The sequence below is a fragment of the Bos indicus x Bos taurus genome, chromosome 3 (genome assembly GCF_003369695.1).
Source record: "Bos indicus x Bos taurus breed Angus x Brahman F1 hybrid chromosome 3, Bos_hybrid_MaternalHap_v2.0, whole genome shotgun sequence".
Classification (NCBI taxonomy): Eukaryota; Metazoa; Chordata; class Mammalia; order Artiodactyla; family Bovidae; genus Bos; species Bos indicus x Bos taurus.
Genome location: NC_040078.1, coordinates 16,314,751 through 16,329,332, shown reverse-complemented (window position 1 = coordinate 16,329,332; position 14,582 = coordinate 16,314,751). Strand labels below are relative to the sequence as shown.

Sequence of the window (14,582 nt, the reverse complement as noted above, 5' to 3'; positions counted from 1 at the left end):
ATCTGTTCCAGAGTAAACAAAGGTGGAGACTAAGCGGAGGCACTCAGAGCAAAGGGCTATTTGCCTCTCCCCTATGAGTATGTGCTCTTAGTATGAAGTAAGAAAAAAAAAGCAAACCTCAACCAAGGAAAGGTGATAAAGTCAGTGGCTTATCCCATCAGACCGTACAAACAGAAGAGAGCTACACAATGGCCAGACATTCTAACCACCACCACCACCCACCCCCTGCAGACTAGGAATTTGGGAATACGGCCACAATCAAACTGCTGTTCAAAGCCCACTCACTCCCTCAATAGTATTCCTAAATTTTTTAGACCAGGGAAAAAAAAAAAAAGAGCGAGAAATACCAGAAGTTAGGAGACAAGTATTAAAAACAGATAAGGTGAATTGTACACTTAAAAATGGTTAAAATAGTAAACATTTACCACTGTATCTTTACCACCACCACAACACACACACACAGATGAGGGAAAAGACTGCACTGAAATATTATGTTGCCATAAGTTTCAGTTTCGCAAAAAAGTACAAAGGAGATTCAAAATCAAAAGTGGATTTGACAAGCTGCTACATTATAATTATACATGGGCTTCCCTGGTGGCTCAGACATTAAAGCGTCTGCCTCCAATGCGGGAGACCCGGGTTCGATCCCTGGGTCGGGAAGACGCCCGGGAGAAGGAAATGGTAACCCACTCCAGTATTCTTGCCTGGAGAATCCCATGGACGGAGAAGCCTGGTAGGCTACAGTCTACGGGGTCGCAAAGAGTCTGACATGACTGAGTGACTTCACCTTCACCTTACATTATAAAAGATACATCTCCAGGTCAAGAGCAGTAGAAATGGTTTCCAGAACCACTCAATTGGCTCTGGACTCGTTCAGCTTCCCACAAGGGCTGGATTGATAACACAAAGCAACCAGAAAAGTAATTACGTACCAATCCCACTAATGGCATGCAATAACACAAGGGAGGGCAGAGCTTCCAGCTCCAGGCGGGAAGAGCCTGCAAAATCCACATTTCAGAATGCCCTAAGAGGATAACAGGTAGTTCAGACACTCCCCCCTCTCCCTTCCCACAGGTGTTTCCTCAGGAGGAATTCAAAGTTCACTAGAGCAGAAAGTCAAAAGATTAGGCACTTTTCAAGCTGGGCTGTAGAAAATACTGGTTTCATAAATATTTAACTATCAATCTACTTCCCCATCTGAGTGAGGGCTTCCTCACTAGAACTCACTCAGCTCAGTAAGCAAATCTGGCAGGCTCGGAGTGAGGGAGAAGCTTAAGAAAAACCTGAAGCTGGTCACTCTGCTCTCTCACCTATGAGCCCAGGTGGGAAAAAAAAAGGAGTGAAATTTCCCTGCAAGGAAAATTACCAAATCCTGAGTGCAGTGAATGTCCAGGACATCCTAGGCGGGAAACCAAGTCCTGGGGGCTACTGAGGGTGGGGGTAATGACATCATCTACCCTAGAATCATTCCTAGCATGCCCTTACTTTGAGCCTGGCTCTAGGTCAACACATGGCCAGTTCCTTAGAGCCACCCTGTCTCCCCCTTTAAGGGGATCTGGTCTCCAGAACAAAGGAGATGAGAAAGTGTCCCTAGTCATAAAGAGTCACCCAGCCAGTTCATCTCACTAGAATGATAATTAGAAGTTAGGAGCATAATGAACAGAGGAAAAATCCACTGAGAAATGAGTGACTGAGGAAACCAAGCTCCCAGCATTTCTATGTCCAGTTGTAAAAAGAAATTACTATTCTAACAATCTTTAAGTATTAACCTGGAGGGCAGCTGCTTCTCTCATTTCCCCAAAACATTAATTCTCAGCCACTCCCCAAAAGAGCAGCCAAAAGTAGGGAGGGGAGAACAAGGAATACCAATAAACCACAAGAGTTCTTTCATTAGGTCTTCAAATTTTAGCAACAGTTACTTTCCCCTCCAGCCTCAGGATCCTCCAAAACCAAAACCTCAACTCAGGAAATCAGTTCTACCCACTAGACTGCACCCTAGATCGTGGAAAACCTATGGCTTACTAAAACTAGCCCACCACTTCTCAACAGAAAGCAGTTTCAAGAATCACCGTTCAATCTATGAGCATATTATGTTTCAACTTTTAGTTGAACAAATATTCAACGTAAAAAAAAAAAAAAAAAGACACTAGAGTGGGTACTTGGGAACGTAGCAGAGTAGTAACGTCACTTAAGAGACCCCTCGAAACTCCATCAGCCACACTGCCTAGGGCAACCAGAAACCTTGACAGAAATTGGCACTCCATCAGATTCTCTACCACATACTCTCGCTTATCAGCTCTGCTTGGAAGAAGTGTTCTTAAACGGTTCAGCTTGCACTCTTCACACTTCAGCAATAAAGGCCTGAATCTGGCAGAAGATCCCGCCTTCCAGGTAGTCTTGGAAGCTAGGCAGGTTTTGTTGGCTCCTACATTTGCACTCACAGAGGCAGCGAGGTACTATCTCCTCCCCTCCAGTTTCACGTCGACAGAGTGGGTTTAGCAGCTGCAAGTGTTCCCCCTAAGAGGAAAGGGCCCCAGACCGGAGGATGGGAGGCGGTGCTGTGGCCTCAACCTCCTCCAGGGAGGGCACCGCGCTTCCTCAGTCGACTGCTGCCTCATTTCCTGAGCAGGAGGAGGGAGCGGAAAAGCTGCCAGCAGGCCAGGCCGGGGGCTTTCCGGCTGTTCCCACCCTCTACCCCCCCCACCCTTTCGGCTCTGCACACCTCCAGATCAGAGAGGCAACCACCTACTCTCACCCTTTGGGCCGGAAACCCCAAACGAGAGCAAAGTCCCCCACCCCACCGGGGAAGTGGGGGAGGGAGAGGCCGCTGAGCCCCTCCCTTGACCGCGCCCGACTCGGAGGGATTGAATGAATGAGCCGGGAGAAAAGAGGAAGAAAACCACGCCTCAGACCCCGTGAGGCTCAATTCCTTCAAAAGTCAAGTCTGCTTGCTCCAGCAGCCAGTGTCCCCCTCACCTACTTGAGGTCCAAGTGAAGCTAAGCCCCACCCATCCTCCGGACTTCAACTTCATCTCGGATTATACTGGCCCCCTAAGGACCGTGCTCCACCGCAAAAATCCGGCCCCACTTCGGGGTCCCATCTGCTCCAGCGCCTGCCTCTCCCTCACGCGCCTCGCCCTCTCCGTACCTGTTCTCGGGCCCGTCTTTCTCCCTCCACTTCCCGCTGGAGGCGCTCGGCCCTCTCCTCTGCATCATCGGCCTGCTGCTGCAGAACCTGGATCTTGCGCTTCACCGCCTCGATGGTGGTGATCCCGGCCATGGTCCCCACCCAGCTCCTGCTTGCCTACAGGTTCCTGCCTCCTCCGCTCGGCGTTGCAGCCGCTTCTCACCCCTACTTCCGCCTGCTCCGCCCTGAAATACCGGAACTCACCCACCCGCCCGGATGTGACGCTACGACCGCCGCGCCCTCCCACCGCCAGGCGGGCGGGAAGGCAGTCCACTAGACGGAGGCCCGCGGCAGAAAGCGAGGGGCGGGCCCGCCCAGTACCCCTGGGCGGCTGCTTCCAGACTCTCCCTCCGGCCAGCAAAGGAGGGCGGGGTTGGGAAGAGGGAGGGCTACCATGGTAACCAGAAGGCGCGTAGTGGTTAAGCCTCTCCGGCCCTGGGCAGACTGCCCACAATGGTTGGCCTGTGCGGCCTTTACGCACTCGCAGTTGACCTCTCACTCCTGGCACCCTGTGGCCTCTCCAGAACGTAAACACCCCACAAGCCTCTACTTCACCCACCCCACAAATGCTCCAAACCCAAGTGCTAAGAAAAGACTTCCTGGGCCTCATCTTCAAGAGTGCTGCTCTCCAGCCTCCTTTCAAAGTCAGCTCAGGTGGGTGCTCTCCCATCTCCTGAAAGTCCGTGAAGGGAATTAATGGGGGGTGAAGAGATGGGCAGTTTGGCAAAATTCTCGTTCTGTTTGTCACCAGTTATGAACGTGTTCTATTCAAAATACTGGTCTTTTCCCCTGATACTTTTGAGAATCAGTATACACCAGTGATTTACCAGCCTCTCCAAACCTTGAATGATTCAGGACTTTGTAATTAATCATCGCTTACAATTCCTTTTGTAGGTGAGGAATGTGTCTTAAGCCTCCATTTTATCAGAAGGAGTCCTCTATTACAGACTAGTGTCACGAGATCCTTTGTGCAACAGCACTGATAGGAGCATCTGAAAAACATATATAGTATTGAGAATCTCAGCCTTCCCTCTGTGTTAGAACTTTCACCAATTTCACACTACTACTGCTTCCAGGTACCCCAGGAGCTATTTATCAGTTAGAAACCACCCCTACAGGCATTGCCATGCAGGATTTTTAGAAGCACAGTAATAAAGAGCCTGGAGGATTTTACTCTTCCCTCTTATTTCTTTGTATTCCTCCCACCTTCTCAGTAAGTAATAGTAATAAGCCTCTCCTGTGTTGCAGATCTCTTTTTCTCTAGAGAATTAGGATGTCGACCAGGATTTTAAATTAAGAATCCTGACCCCCAAGAAGATTTATAAGTAAGACATTGGTGCTGCGCTCAATGCCTTGTTCTGAAGACACTCCCACCAGAGGCTGTCTTCAACCAACTGCATTTAGAAATACTGAGCATTTAGACTAATCAGAGGAAACAGAAACAACTCAGACAGTAAGTAATTTGCTTGAGAGAGTAACCTATACACTGATTTACCACCCCTGCCCCTGCTACCCACCCAGGAAATGGAAAGAAAAAAAGCAGGGTTTGAAGTTTCAGTAAACTCTGCCCTGATGGCCTAAGATCTTTCCCAACTCTCTTTGGAGAAATCTAACGAGATATCCATAATCCATGGAAATAAAAATGAGACTTTGTCATCTCAGGGCTGATCAGCAGGGGACACTATTGCACTGCTCCCTTGCCCTACTGAAGAAGCAGAAGACTTCATCTTAGAAAAACCAAATGAGTGTTGAGAGCACCACTGCATTCCTGAGGCTGGTAGATTTGAACAGATAATCTTCTCTTGATCCAGGGAAACAGGTGGACTGACTCCTAATGACCTTTAAAAGCATGATGGATGGGCAGCAAGGGGCTTAGTGCTATTGTTTTCCTGGTAACCAACAGTACAGTATATCAACAGGTGTATATGTCTGTCCTCTCCCTCTTCTCCCCATCCTTTTCACCTCCTATCCTTGAAAAAAGTATAACTTGTGTGTCCTACCTATTGCATTCTCCTTTTGTTTTACCTTCAACAGCTTCTGATTTCATCTCAGGTCAAAAGAACCTTCCACATGGTTGCACCACAGTGTGAATGTTCTGACCACCAATGACTTGTACACTTAAAAATGGTTAAAATGGCAAATTTTACATTATGTACATATTTTTCACAATTAAAAAATGAAAAGGACCTTGGATGAACTTAGGGAGGAAATAAATGAAGTTCAGACTGACCTTGCCACACCCTCACCCTTTCTTTGTTCAAGGAGTCCTAGCAAATCCTATGCTTTCCACATTGGCTTCTCAGGTAACCAGGACTCCCAGGTTCTCTTTCCCTTATATTTACATCAAAGTAATGGTGATCGCAGCCATGAAATTAAAAGACGCTTACTCCTTGGAAGGAAAGTTACGACCAACCTAGATAGCATATTCAAAAGCAGAGATATTACTTTGCCAACAAAGGTCCGTCTAGTCAAGGCTATGGTTTTTCCAGTGGTCATGTATGGATGTGAGAGTTGGACTGTAAAGAAAGCTGAGCACAAAAGAATTGATGCTTTTGAACTGTGGTGTTGGAGAAGACTCTTGAGAGTCCCTTGGACTGCAAGGAGATCCAACCACTCCATTCTAAAGGAGATCAGTCCTGCGTGTTCATTGGAAGGACTGATGCTGAGGCTGAAACTCCAATACTTTGGCCACCTCATGCGAAGAGTTGACTCATTGGAAAAGACCCTGATGCTGGGAGGAACTGGGATCAGGAGGAGAAGGGGACAACAGAGGATTAGATGGCTGGATGGCATCACTTCGATGCCCATGAGTTTGGGTGAACTCTGGGAGTTGCGGATGGGCAGAGAGGCCTGGTGTGCTGTGATTCATGGGGTTGCAAAGAGTCGGACACGACTGAGCGACAACTGAACTGAATATGCTCTCTTTACTTGTTTATTAATCTCAAGGGCTGAAGCTGAGCTGTGAACTCCCTTCCTATTAGAAAGAGCACCCTCCCTTCAAAGACGCATATATTCTGTGCTGCTGACTCTGACCCTTGCTCTCTACTTGAAACCTGTTGCCTCTTCTTGATTTAGCGCTTTCCCCAATTCCCATAGACGCCTTCCTTTTCTTCTTTGACCCTTTGAGGCAGCAGTCAACAAACTTCTGTAAAGGGCCAGATAGTAAATATTTCTAACCTTGTGGGCCATGGTGTGTGGCTGCCACTCTCTTGTAGGGGGAAAGTCAGTAGGGCAATATGTAAATGAATGGGCATGGAAATGCTCCAGTAAAACTTTGTCGGAAACCAGGCCAAAGCATCATTTACCCCGATAGTTTGCTGACCCCAGCTTTGAGAAAAGAAACCTTTCTTCCAGTTTCCATCTTCAGTTCAGTTCAGTCGCTCAGTCGTGTCTGACTCTTTGCCACCCCATGGACTGCAGCACACCAGGCTTCCCAGTCCATCACCAACTCCGGGAGCTTACTCAAACTCATGTCCACTGAGTTGGTGATGCCATCCAACCGTCTCATCCTCTGTCGTCCCCTTCTCCTCCCGCCTTTAATCTTTGCTGGCATCAGGGTATTTTCAAATGAGTCAGTTCTTTGCATCAGATGGCCAGAGAATTGGAGCTTCAACTTCAGCATCAGTCCTTCAATATTCAGGACTGATTTCCTGATAGGATAGACTGGTTGGATCACCTTGCAGTCCAAGGAACTCTGAAGACTCTTCTCCAACACCACAGTTCAAAAGATGGGTTTCCATCTTAACCCCAAGTTTGTTTGCCTCTTGCCTACAAGCTTCTCCTATTTCTTATTCTCTTACATATCTCTGAGGGGACTTAATGACTTTTTGGGAAAGCTAACAAGAGGGAGAGAAGTTGAATGAGGTTTTTTTTACCCATACTTTACATATTTAAATGGTTTTGGTAGCTTTCTATATGACTATGAGAAGTTTCTTTCAAATGAATATACTGAGTAGACCCTGTCTAGGTGGGGGCTGATGTGTGCTTACGTGTGTATGTGTAAGGACAAATAGAATTCATCTCCAACAAATTCCTTATCTTCCCAATGGTATCAGTGTATTGTCTAGAGCCTCTATGTCATTCTTTCTCTCCCCAAATCTCGGGTTAATCTTGTTTGTTTTTTCATTGTTCCTGGAAATACCTCCTCAAACCCATATACTAGCTATACCAGCCTAAGGACTTTCCCAGAGAGTTGTTACAATTTTGTTACATCTCACAAAATTGTTATCAACCTGACATTGTGTCCATTTGTGAAAACTTAATCCTCTGCCCATTTATTTGAACCAGAGAGATACAGTCATCTATCCTTGTAACCTAAGTTAGGCAAGTCCAGCAGGCCATCAAGCTCTAGCCCAAAGTCCTGGAGTAAACTGTGTTGTTCACAGTTTTCCACAAAGGAAGAATGAATAGTTTGCAGTGGCGTAAACTCTTGGAAACTATGAACATGTATCATGTATATAATACGGTCTCTGTCTGTGACCTCTGGCATGATATATTCAACAACCCTCAGCGCTTCCCCAGGTCACTGAAAGCGGCAAAAAGCCAGCGGGGAGATCGGAAACCTAATAGTAAAGAAGTGAATGAGAGCATCCGAAAACGTTGCTGAACCTCTTGCTCTGTTTCTAGCTGTTTTCCAAAACCAAGTGTGATTTTAAAAATACTTTCTTACTAACTCAATGCTGAAAATTGACTGTATTTCCATCAATACCAGCACATTCTTTTGTTGCTGTTAAGATTCCTGTGTTACTTTTCTTCCACAAATCTTTTCTTGTAGTCTCTCGTTTATCTTTGTGGTTAACTTCAAGGTTGACAAGATAAAGGGAAATGGGCGACTATGAGATAACGTGAAGTGGAAAAGAGAATTTATTTCATTTTCAAGTGGGAAAACTTAGCCCTAGAGAAGCTGAATAATTTAGTCAAGGTCACAGAGTGAGGTCTGGTGGTAACAACTTTACTCCTTGGTCCTTCTTATTTCTGATATTAAGATTCTCTCAGCTGTGCTATAAGCAGTGCTTTCTATGGCATCTCTGTGGCATAAGGTCAGATGCCCACATTGCCCATGATAAATAAACCCATATAGGGCCAGGGTCAGTGTGACCTCCTTTGTCCCATTGTGAAATCTGAGCTAGCTCTGCTGGGCAGTTGAGAGATGAGAGGTTCCCTATTAATACACATATCTACATGCCAGTCCTTGGACACAAAAGCTAAGAATGTGGCATGGGGGAGGAGGTGGGGTAAATGATAGCACTCTGGACTTGGAGTTCCCTCCCTTTGTCCAGGTCCTGGGAAAGATAATTAAATTCCTGGATTGGGGGTAAGAAAAATGAGACTTCTGCAAGTTTTAAAGAATGAAAGTATGTGCCAATAAGGGTATACCAGCATGTGGGAAAAATGCATGTGGGTATCTACGCCTATGTTCTGAGAATCCACAAGTGTGTATATGTCCAAGTGTGTTTAGAATTCAGTTATTAACATGAAGATCTATTTGCATAGGTTAAACCCACCCCCCAGTTTCCCTATACTCACATCAGCTGCTTTCTTCTCTGCCAGCTCCAGCTTCTCCTGGGCATCCTTCAAAGCTTCAGAATACTTGTCCAGCTCGTCCTCTGTCCCTTTCAGCTTCTTCTGCATGGCTGCCAGCTCATCTTCCAGCTATGGAAGCCCCAAGAGTCACACACAAGACACACATACACAACAGTGCAGACTCAGACCCTAGGCTCTTGAGCCTGACAGACGCCTGAGCTCACCCTCTATGTTACCATCCTCAGAGAGACAACACACTTTCTTCTTCATCAGTTTCAGCCAACTGCCCCAGGAATTTTGCTATGGCCTTGGCCTGTGACCTTGTAATCTCTGACCCTAAAATGACCAGGCCACGCTGAGTTTTCATTAAGACATTGGGATGGTAAATATCTTCAGATGTCGATGTCTGTGACCCCATTTAAGGGAAAAGAGATGCTGCATGCCAAGCTCCCACCTTTTCCTCTAGAAGTCATGAGTTATTCCAAAACATGATCCACTCCCACTTAAATTGAGCAGACAGACTGTGGCTCAGAAGGGGTCACTGACTTTCACAAGGTCACACAGGCAGTCTAAGGCAAATACCCTAGATGCCCTCTTCGTGTGCTGTGAGGCTGGGGAAGAAGAGGAGTCCCTCCCGCCCAAAGGATGAGCTGGCACCAGTGGTCACTGCCTTTCCCACCAAAACTCTTCCACTTCAGTTTTGTTCACCAGCCGGTAAGAGAGACCAAGGCTAAGGCCTACCTGCTTACTTCTTTCTTCTGCCTGCTTCTGCTCAGCTTCCGCTTGTTCTGCCCGATCCAGAGCGTTCTCCTTGTCCAGCTTCAGCATCTGCATCTTTTTCTTGATGGCCTCCATCCTGAACAGTGGCCGTTGGGGAGCTCACCTGTGAATACTGGAGGACTGGAGACTAGGGCAAGAAAGGAGGGGCTGCTGGCTGAGTGACTAGCTCCCCAGACCTGGGCCTTTATTTCTGCCCATGGCTCCACCTCTTGTTCCTAATATGGTGTTCCCAGCCCCATCATTGTTCTCAGGGGAACACAGGGTGAGACACTTTGATGGACTGACATCACCAGCAAAGAAAAATTAGGGAACAGCTGAGGCTGATTTTAGACAATGGAAAGTGGGGGAGGGAAAAGGTTCTCCCTGACCCTGAAACTTTCCACTCACGCTGGGCAGCTCCATGCATATTTTAAAAGAGCAAGGAAGGGGGAGGGGTAGGACACTGAAATAGAGAAGGGTACTTTGGCAATTCTAGAATGGTAGTTTTCACCCAAAGCATGACTAGTTTTCCTGGTTTGCCCTTCAGCTTTCCCCTGACTCTCACCCAGACTGTGTTGGATACTAATCAAATTCCACTGATTGAGTTTTACGTTTTGATTCCTGGTATTTAGGGAGCCTGAGCAACAGTGAAGAGGGGAGATCACCCATGATCCTTGACAATTCCCCAGATCCCCAGATCAAGTTACTGTGCTATTTTGAGAGTCTCTAATGGGCAGGGAGACATTATTCCTCCCCACTTAAGAACCAGGGGGACGGAGTAAGAGCGTAGGGTTGGGGTTTGGATGGCCATCCCAGAGTTTCAGGCCAGTGGGCAGGGAAAGAAAAGTGGGAGACAGAGTAATCCAGATAGGATCACGTCCTCCATTTCCCCATAGTGATCTTTAAATAGAACTTTTATACCCACATAGACCAAGGTCTTGTTGCTCTCTACTCTTCTCACCCTCTGCTCCCTTCTTCACTGCCCCTAGTCATCATCATCATCATCATTACCAGCTCTGTTCTCCCTGGCTTAGCTCCAGGCTCTGTTCAATCCACTTGGAGCCTTGCTACTGACAGGTGGTAGTTGATCCCTGACCCGGGCACCATACAATCTGAGAATATGCCAGAGAGAGGTGGGCACTGTTCAGGGTGACCCGGACTACCAGGGAAAAATATAAATGGTGCTCATTAGTCATTATGTCAAGGATAGATGGGTGGTGTTGATACTAGGCTCCAACAATGGGGTGACTGAAACACCTGCTTCTCATCACTAGAGGTAAATACACAGATAGAACCATCAGCTGACTCGTGAAAGAAAACAGAAAAACCAAAGACCCCTACTATTGGCCTTAGGGAACAGGAGTCCCAGGCACAGGAAGCATTGGATAATAAGGTGGGGAGATTGAATAAGAAGGAGAAAACCACAAGGACAGGAAAAGATCAGAGCCATTTCCCTTCTAGTACAAGGAAAAGAGGCTTCACAGGTGGCACTAGTGGTAAAGAGCCCGCTTTCCAATGCAGGGGAAGTAAGAGATGTGAGTTCAATCACTGGGTCAGGAAGATCCCCTGGAGGAGGGCATGGCAACCCACTCCAGTATTCTTGCCTGGAGAATCCCATGAAAGAGGAGCCTGGCGGGCTAAGTCCGGGGGATTGCAAAGAGTGGGACATGACTGAAATGACTTAGCATGCACACACAAGGGAAAGATAGAGGAAGATTTGATACCCAGACTCCAGTTCTCCCCCGCTCCCACACTAGCCCTCCAGGTTAAGATTGAAATCCACATGGGTTGCAGCCACTAGTTTTCCAAAGGGGTCCTGGAGAAAATAGGTTCAGTAAAAAAAAAAACAGGAACCCCAGAGCCCCAGAAGTTGGGGTAAGAAAGAGTATGATGCCAAATTGCCTACTGCTGTAAGAATATGTTTGACATTTAGTTGGTTCCTAATTAAACAACCCAATATCAAACATATCACACAGAAGCAGGCAGAAGAGCTTTCGCGGCCCTCTGCCTTCCTCCCCACTGCAAAGAAAGGGCAGAGCAGACATGTCAGGCACCAATCCCTGAGAGCCATCTCTCTGGGGAAAGGGCACCAACCCCTGCTCTTCACCTCCTAAGACAGCCAGCTCTTACTCATTGGGTCTTCGTGCCATCCCTGTCTTGGATCCTTTGCTACCAGTGCCTGGCCTTTGCTTGATCACGGTAGCCTAAACCAGGAAGAATATCTGGCAGCCCTCTGCATCCGGGCACCTATCCTTTCCAAAAACTCCAACACAGTTTCTTCCCCTGGTGTCACGGCCTCAGCGCTCAGAGGATCAACCATGTCAGCAGCTCCTTGTCAACCTTGCCACCTGCTCCCCTCAGTTCCCCTCCAGCTGCCCCCAAGGCTTTCCGGGAGAGGGGGTGGGGGCTTGCACGTCCTGCTTTACCTTTCCAATGCCCCCACAAGACTGCTGAGGGCCTTTCAGCGGACCCTTTCCTGGAACCTGCCTGCTCTTGAGAACGAGAGATGAGTAGCCATGAGAAACTTCCAGAAGGCTTGGTTGCTTTTCCCCACCATATTGTCCCTTCTCACCTTCTCCCCATGCCCTCCAGGCATGCTTCTCCTCAAAGTCACCCTTGGATGTCCGGAAGATAAGCGTGACCTGTCTTACTAGCAGGCTCCAGCCCAGGCTCCAGAGAAGACTTAAGGACAGCCTCTCCCGCCTGGCAGAATTGAAACCAGGATTTTAGAAGGACAAGGTGAGGGAGGAGAATGCCTCTGCCAGGAAACAGCCTGCCGTCCTTGGGACTCTCCTCTTCTGGGGCTTCTTACAACATGAGCTCCTGAGCTGGCTTCTTTAAGGGTCTTTCCTCACAGGGGCCTGATTTTCTGGGAGGTTTCTCTGCTGAAGAGAATCAGGTCTGTCGGATGTCCTGTGGCAGGCAGATGCTTCTCTCTACTGTGGCAGAAGCAACCCCGAGTTATAGCCGCACTGGTGGGGTGGGGGCTTGGATGGAAGCGTGGGGTGGGAGGCGGCGGCTCTGCTTCAGCCCCCAGGCCTGTTCCATGCGCCCTTGTTCCCATTAGTCCGGACACCCCCACCCCGCTCAGCGTGCACTCGCAAACGATCTGCCAACTTGACGGTGCCCTTGATCTAGATCGATAGCTTGTCCCAAGCTCCAGTCAATTCGTATTGTGTGGCTCTTGCCTTCCAGGGAAGACCAACAAATGGGCCTACAAGCCCCAAGGTAGACACCTGTGGTGTTGTCTTATGGCTTTCAGTCTGCGTGTAATTTTTTACTTTCTTGACCTTCCTTTTTTACCCTTAACACCCACACCCGCCCCAAATTCTAGTTCCCTTTTCTGGAAACCTCGACTGCCCTGGAGAACCACAGGCTGGAGGGCAAAAGGCCGGGAAGGGGATTTTAGCAGGAATTGAAAGGACTTTAGTGTTTGGCAAACTCGGGAAACAGAGGCAGAGACAGGAAATATTGATGTAGGAGAGGAGCAGCTCTCCCAGGAAGAGACTGACAGGGTGGCATGTCCAGGCGGAAACCTCAGATGGCCTCTGATGAACGCTTTCCAGCTCTCCTGGAAGTACCTTCTGTGTAGCCATTTCAAACCAGACTGAGTCCGTTTGAGCCTGAGGAGCTGGGTGAGGCACTGGCCACAGAGGGAAAAGGGGATGGGGAGGCATGAAGGGGTGAATTACTCAGCTGATGTGATGCGAGCAGACAGAGCAGGCAGAGAGGATCAGAGGCAATGGGCTCCGCAGGGGGCCGCACTGCCAATACTGGAGCTAGCCTGGCACTGACAAGCCCTGGGGAGAGAGGCCAAGGTCAGGGATCATGGCAGAGGGGTGGGGTGTTCCGTGGGCCCAAATGAACAGCAGAGAAATAAAAGGGGTTGATGAGGGAATGTGGCAGGAGGTGAGGGGCAACCAGGTAATGCAGTTGAAATAAAAATAGAAAAACTATCAAAGGACACGAAAACATCATTGTGGGTTATCATCTCTGCAAAGTGCTTTATTTAATCCCCACGGTAACCTAGTGAGGTAGGCATTATCTCCATTTTACATATAAAGCCCTGTAACCCAGAAAGTTAAAGTTACTTTCTCAAGAACACACAGGCAGTAAATGCCAGCCAGAATTCAAACCCAAATCCGTCATATGGAAGCCTGCTCTCCTAACACCAGGCTGTGCTGCCATGATGAGGCAGGGGGTGGCTGGGAGACAGATACAAAGAGGAGAGAAGGGAGGTGAGACAGACCCATAGGGAACAGAGTGGAGGAACAGGCTGAAGGAATGGGAGACTCAGTCTCAGCTTAATGGGTCAAACCCAGGACACAGGTGTATGGTTGTGTCTCCTATAAAACTCCCACCATACCTGTCATGGCTTGTTCACCGCCTGCCTCCCTACCAGCCTGGAGCAGCCATGTACTGTTTGGTGTCACAACTCAAGAGCAGTGATTGACTAAAGATTAGAGGCTTTGGGAAGCAGGGCTGATGGAGACTGGAGGATGAATGGACATTTAGGACAGAAAGAGAAAGACAGGGCTGGGATGGAGAATGATATTTGAGCTGCCTAAGGAGGCTGGCCAGGGGGCCAAGCAGGGCCCCTGTGAAGGGCTTGGGTCATAGGAAATCTCCTAAGAGGGAAGTGGGAGGATGCCTACTGCATGCCAAGGGCTGCGCTTGCTCTCTACACACATTTATCTTATTTAATCCTCATAATGTTTCTATGAGATGGGTATTATATTCACTTTCAGAAGAGAAAACTGAGGCTCAGAGAAATAACCTAATACATACACGATTAAGAAGTGAAGCCAGACTTTGAACCCAAACCTGACTCCAAAGTGTGTGCTTTTCTCTTTATACCTTGCTACCTCTCTGTGCTCATGTGTGGTGAGGAAAGGAGGAAGAAGTTCTGACAGCTAAGATGAAAACGGCGTATTGAAGGACAGAGGCAGACTTGGGGCACAGGGGAAAGAAAAGGTGTGAGTTTTGCAGTGTGGACAGAGCCGCAGTGTTGAGAGCAGGAAATCATCAGTGTGGGAAGGATGAGTCACCAATGAGAATGCAGATGCCAAGGTGAGGGATGAGGGGAAAATAAATATGATGGCAGTTAATCAGT

At 48.0% G+C, this 14,582-nt stretch overlaps 1 protein-coding gene and 1 long non-coding RNA gene across 18 annotated transcripts in view; one reads left to right on the top strand and one right to left on the bottom strand.

Annotated features, from left to right (window-relative positions):
* The window catches only part of TPM3 (tropomyosin 3), a 27,417-nt gene extending 17,754 nt beyond the window's left edge, over positions 1 to 9,663 (bottom strand). For 8 of the 17 annotated variants that reach the window (XM_027532463.1, XM_027532419.1, XM_027532430.1 and 5 more), the window contains exons 1-2: positions 9,452 to 9,663; positions 8,714 to 8,839 (exon numbers count right to left, since the gene is read on the bottom strand). In XM_027532463.1, the coding sequence (XP_027388264.1) occupies positions 8,714 to 8,839; positions 9,452 to 9,565 (240 nt within the window). In that variant the 5' untranslated portion in view covers positions 9,566 to 9,663. Of the gene's footprint in view, positions 1 to 3,148; positions 3,386 to 8,713; positions 8,840 to 9,451 lie in introns of those variants that run through there. The other 9 variants (XM_027532524.1, XM_027532499.1, XM_027532531.1 and 6 more) reach the window with 4 other exon arrangements.
* Positions 8,846 to 14,582, top strand: LOC113886434. The gene is made up of 2 exons (XR_003509440.1): positions 8,846 to 9,424; positions 12,062 to 14,582. It is a non-coding gene; the product is annotated as an uncharacterized LOC113886434 (long non-coding RNA).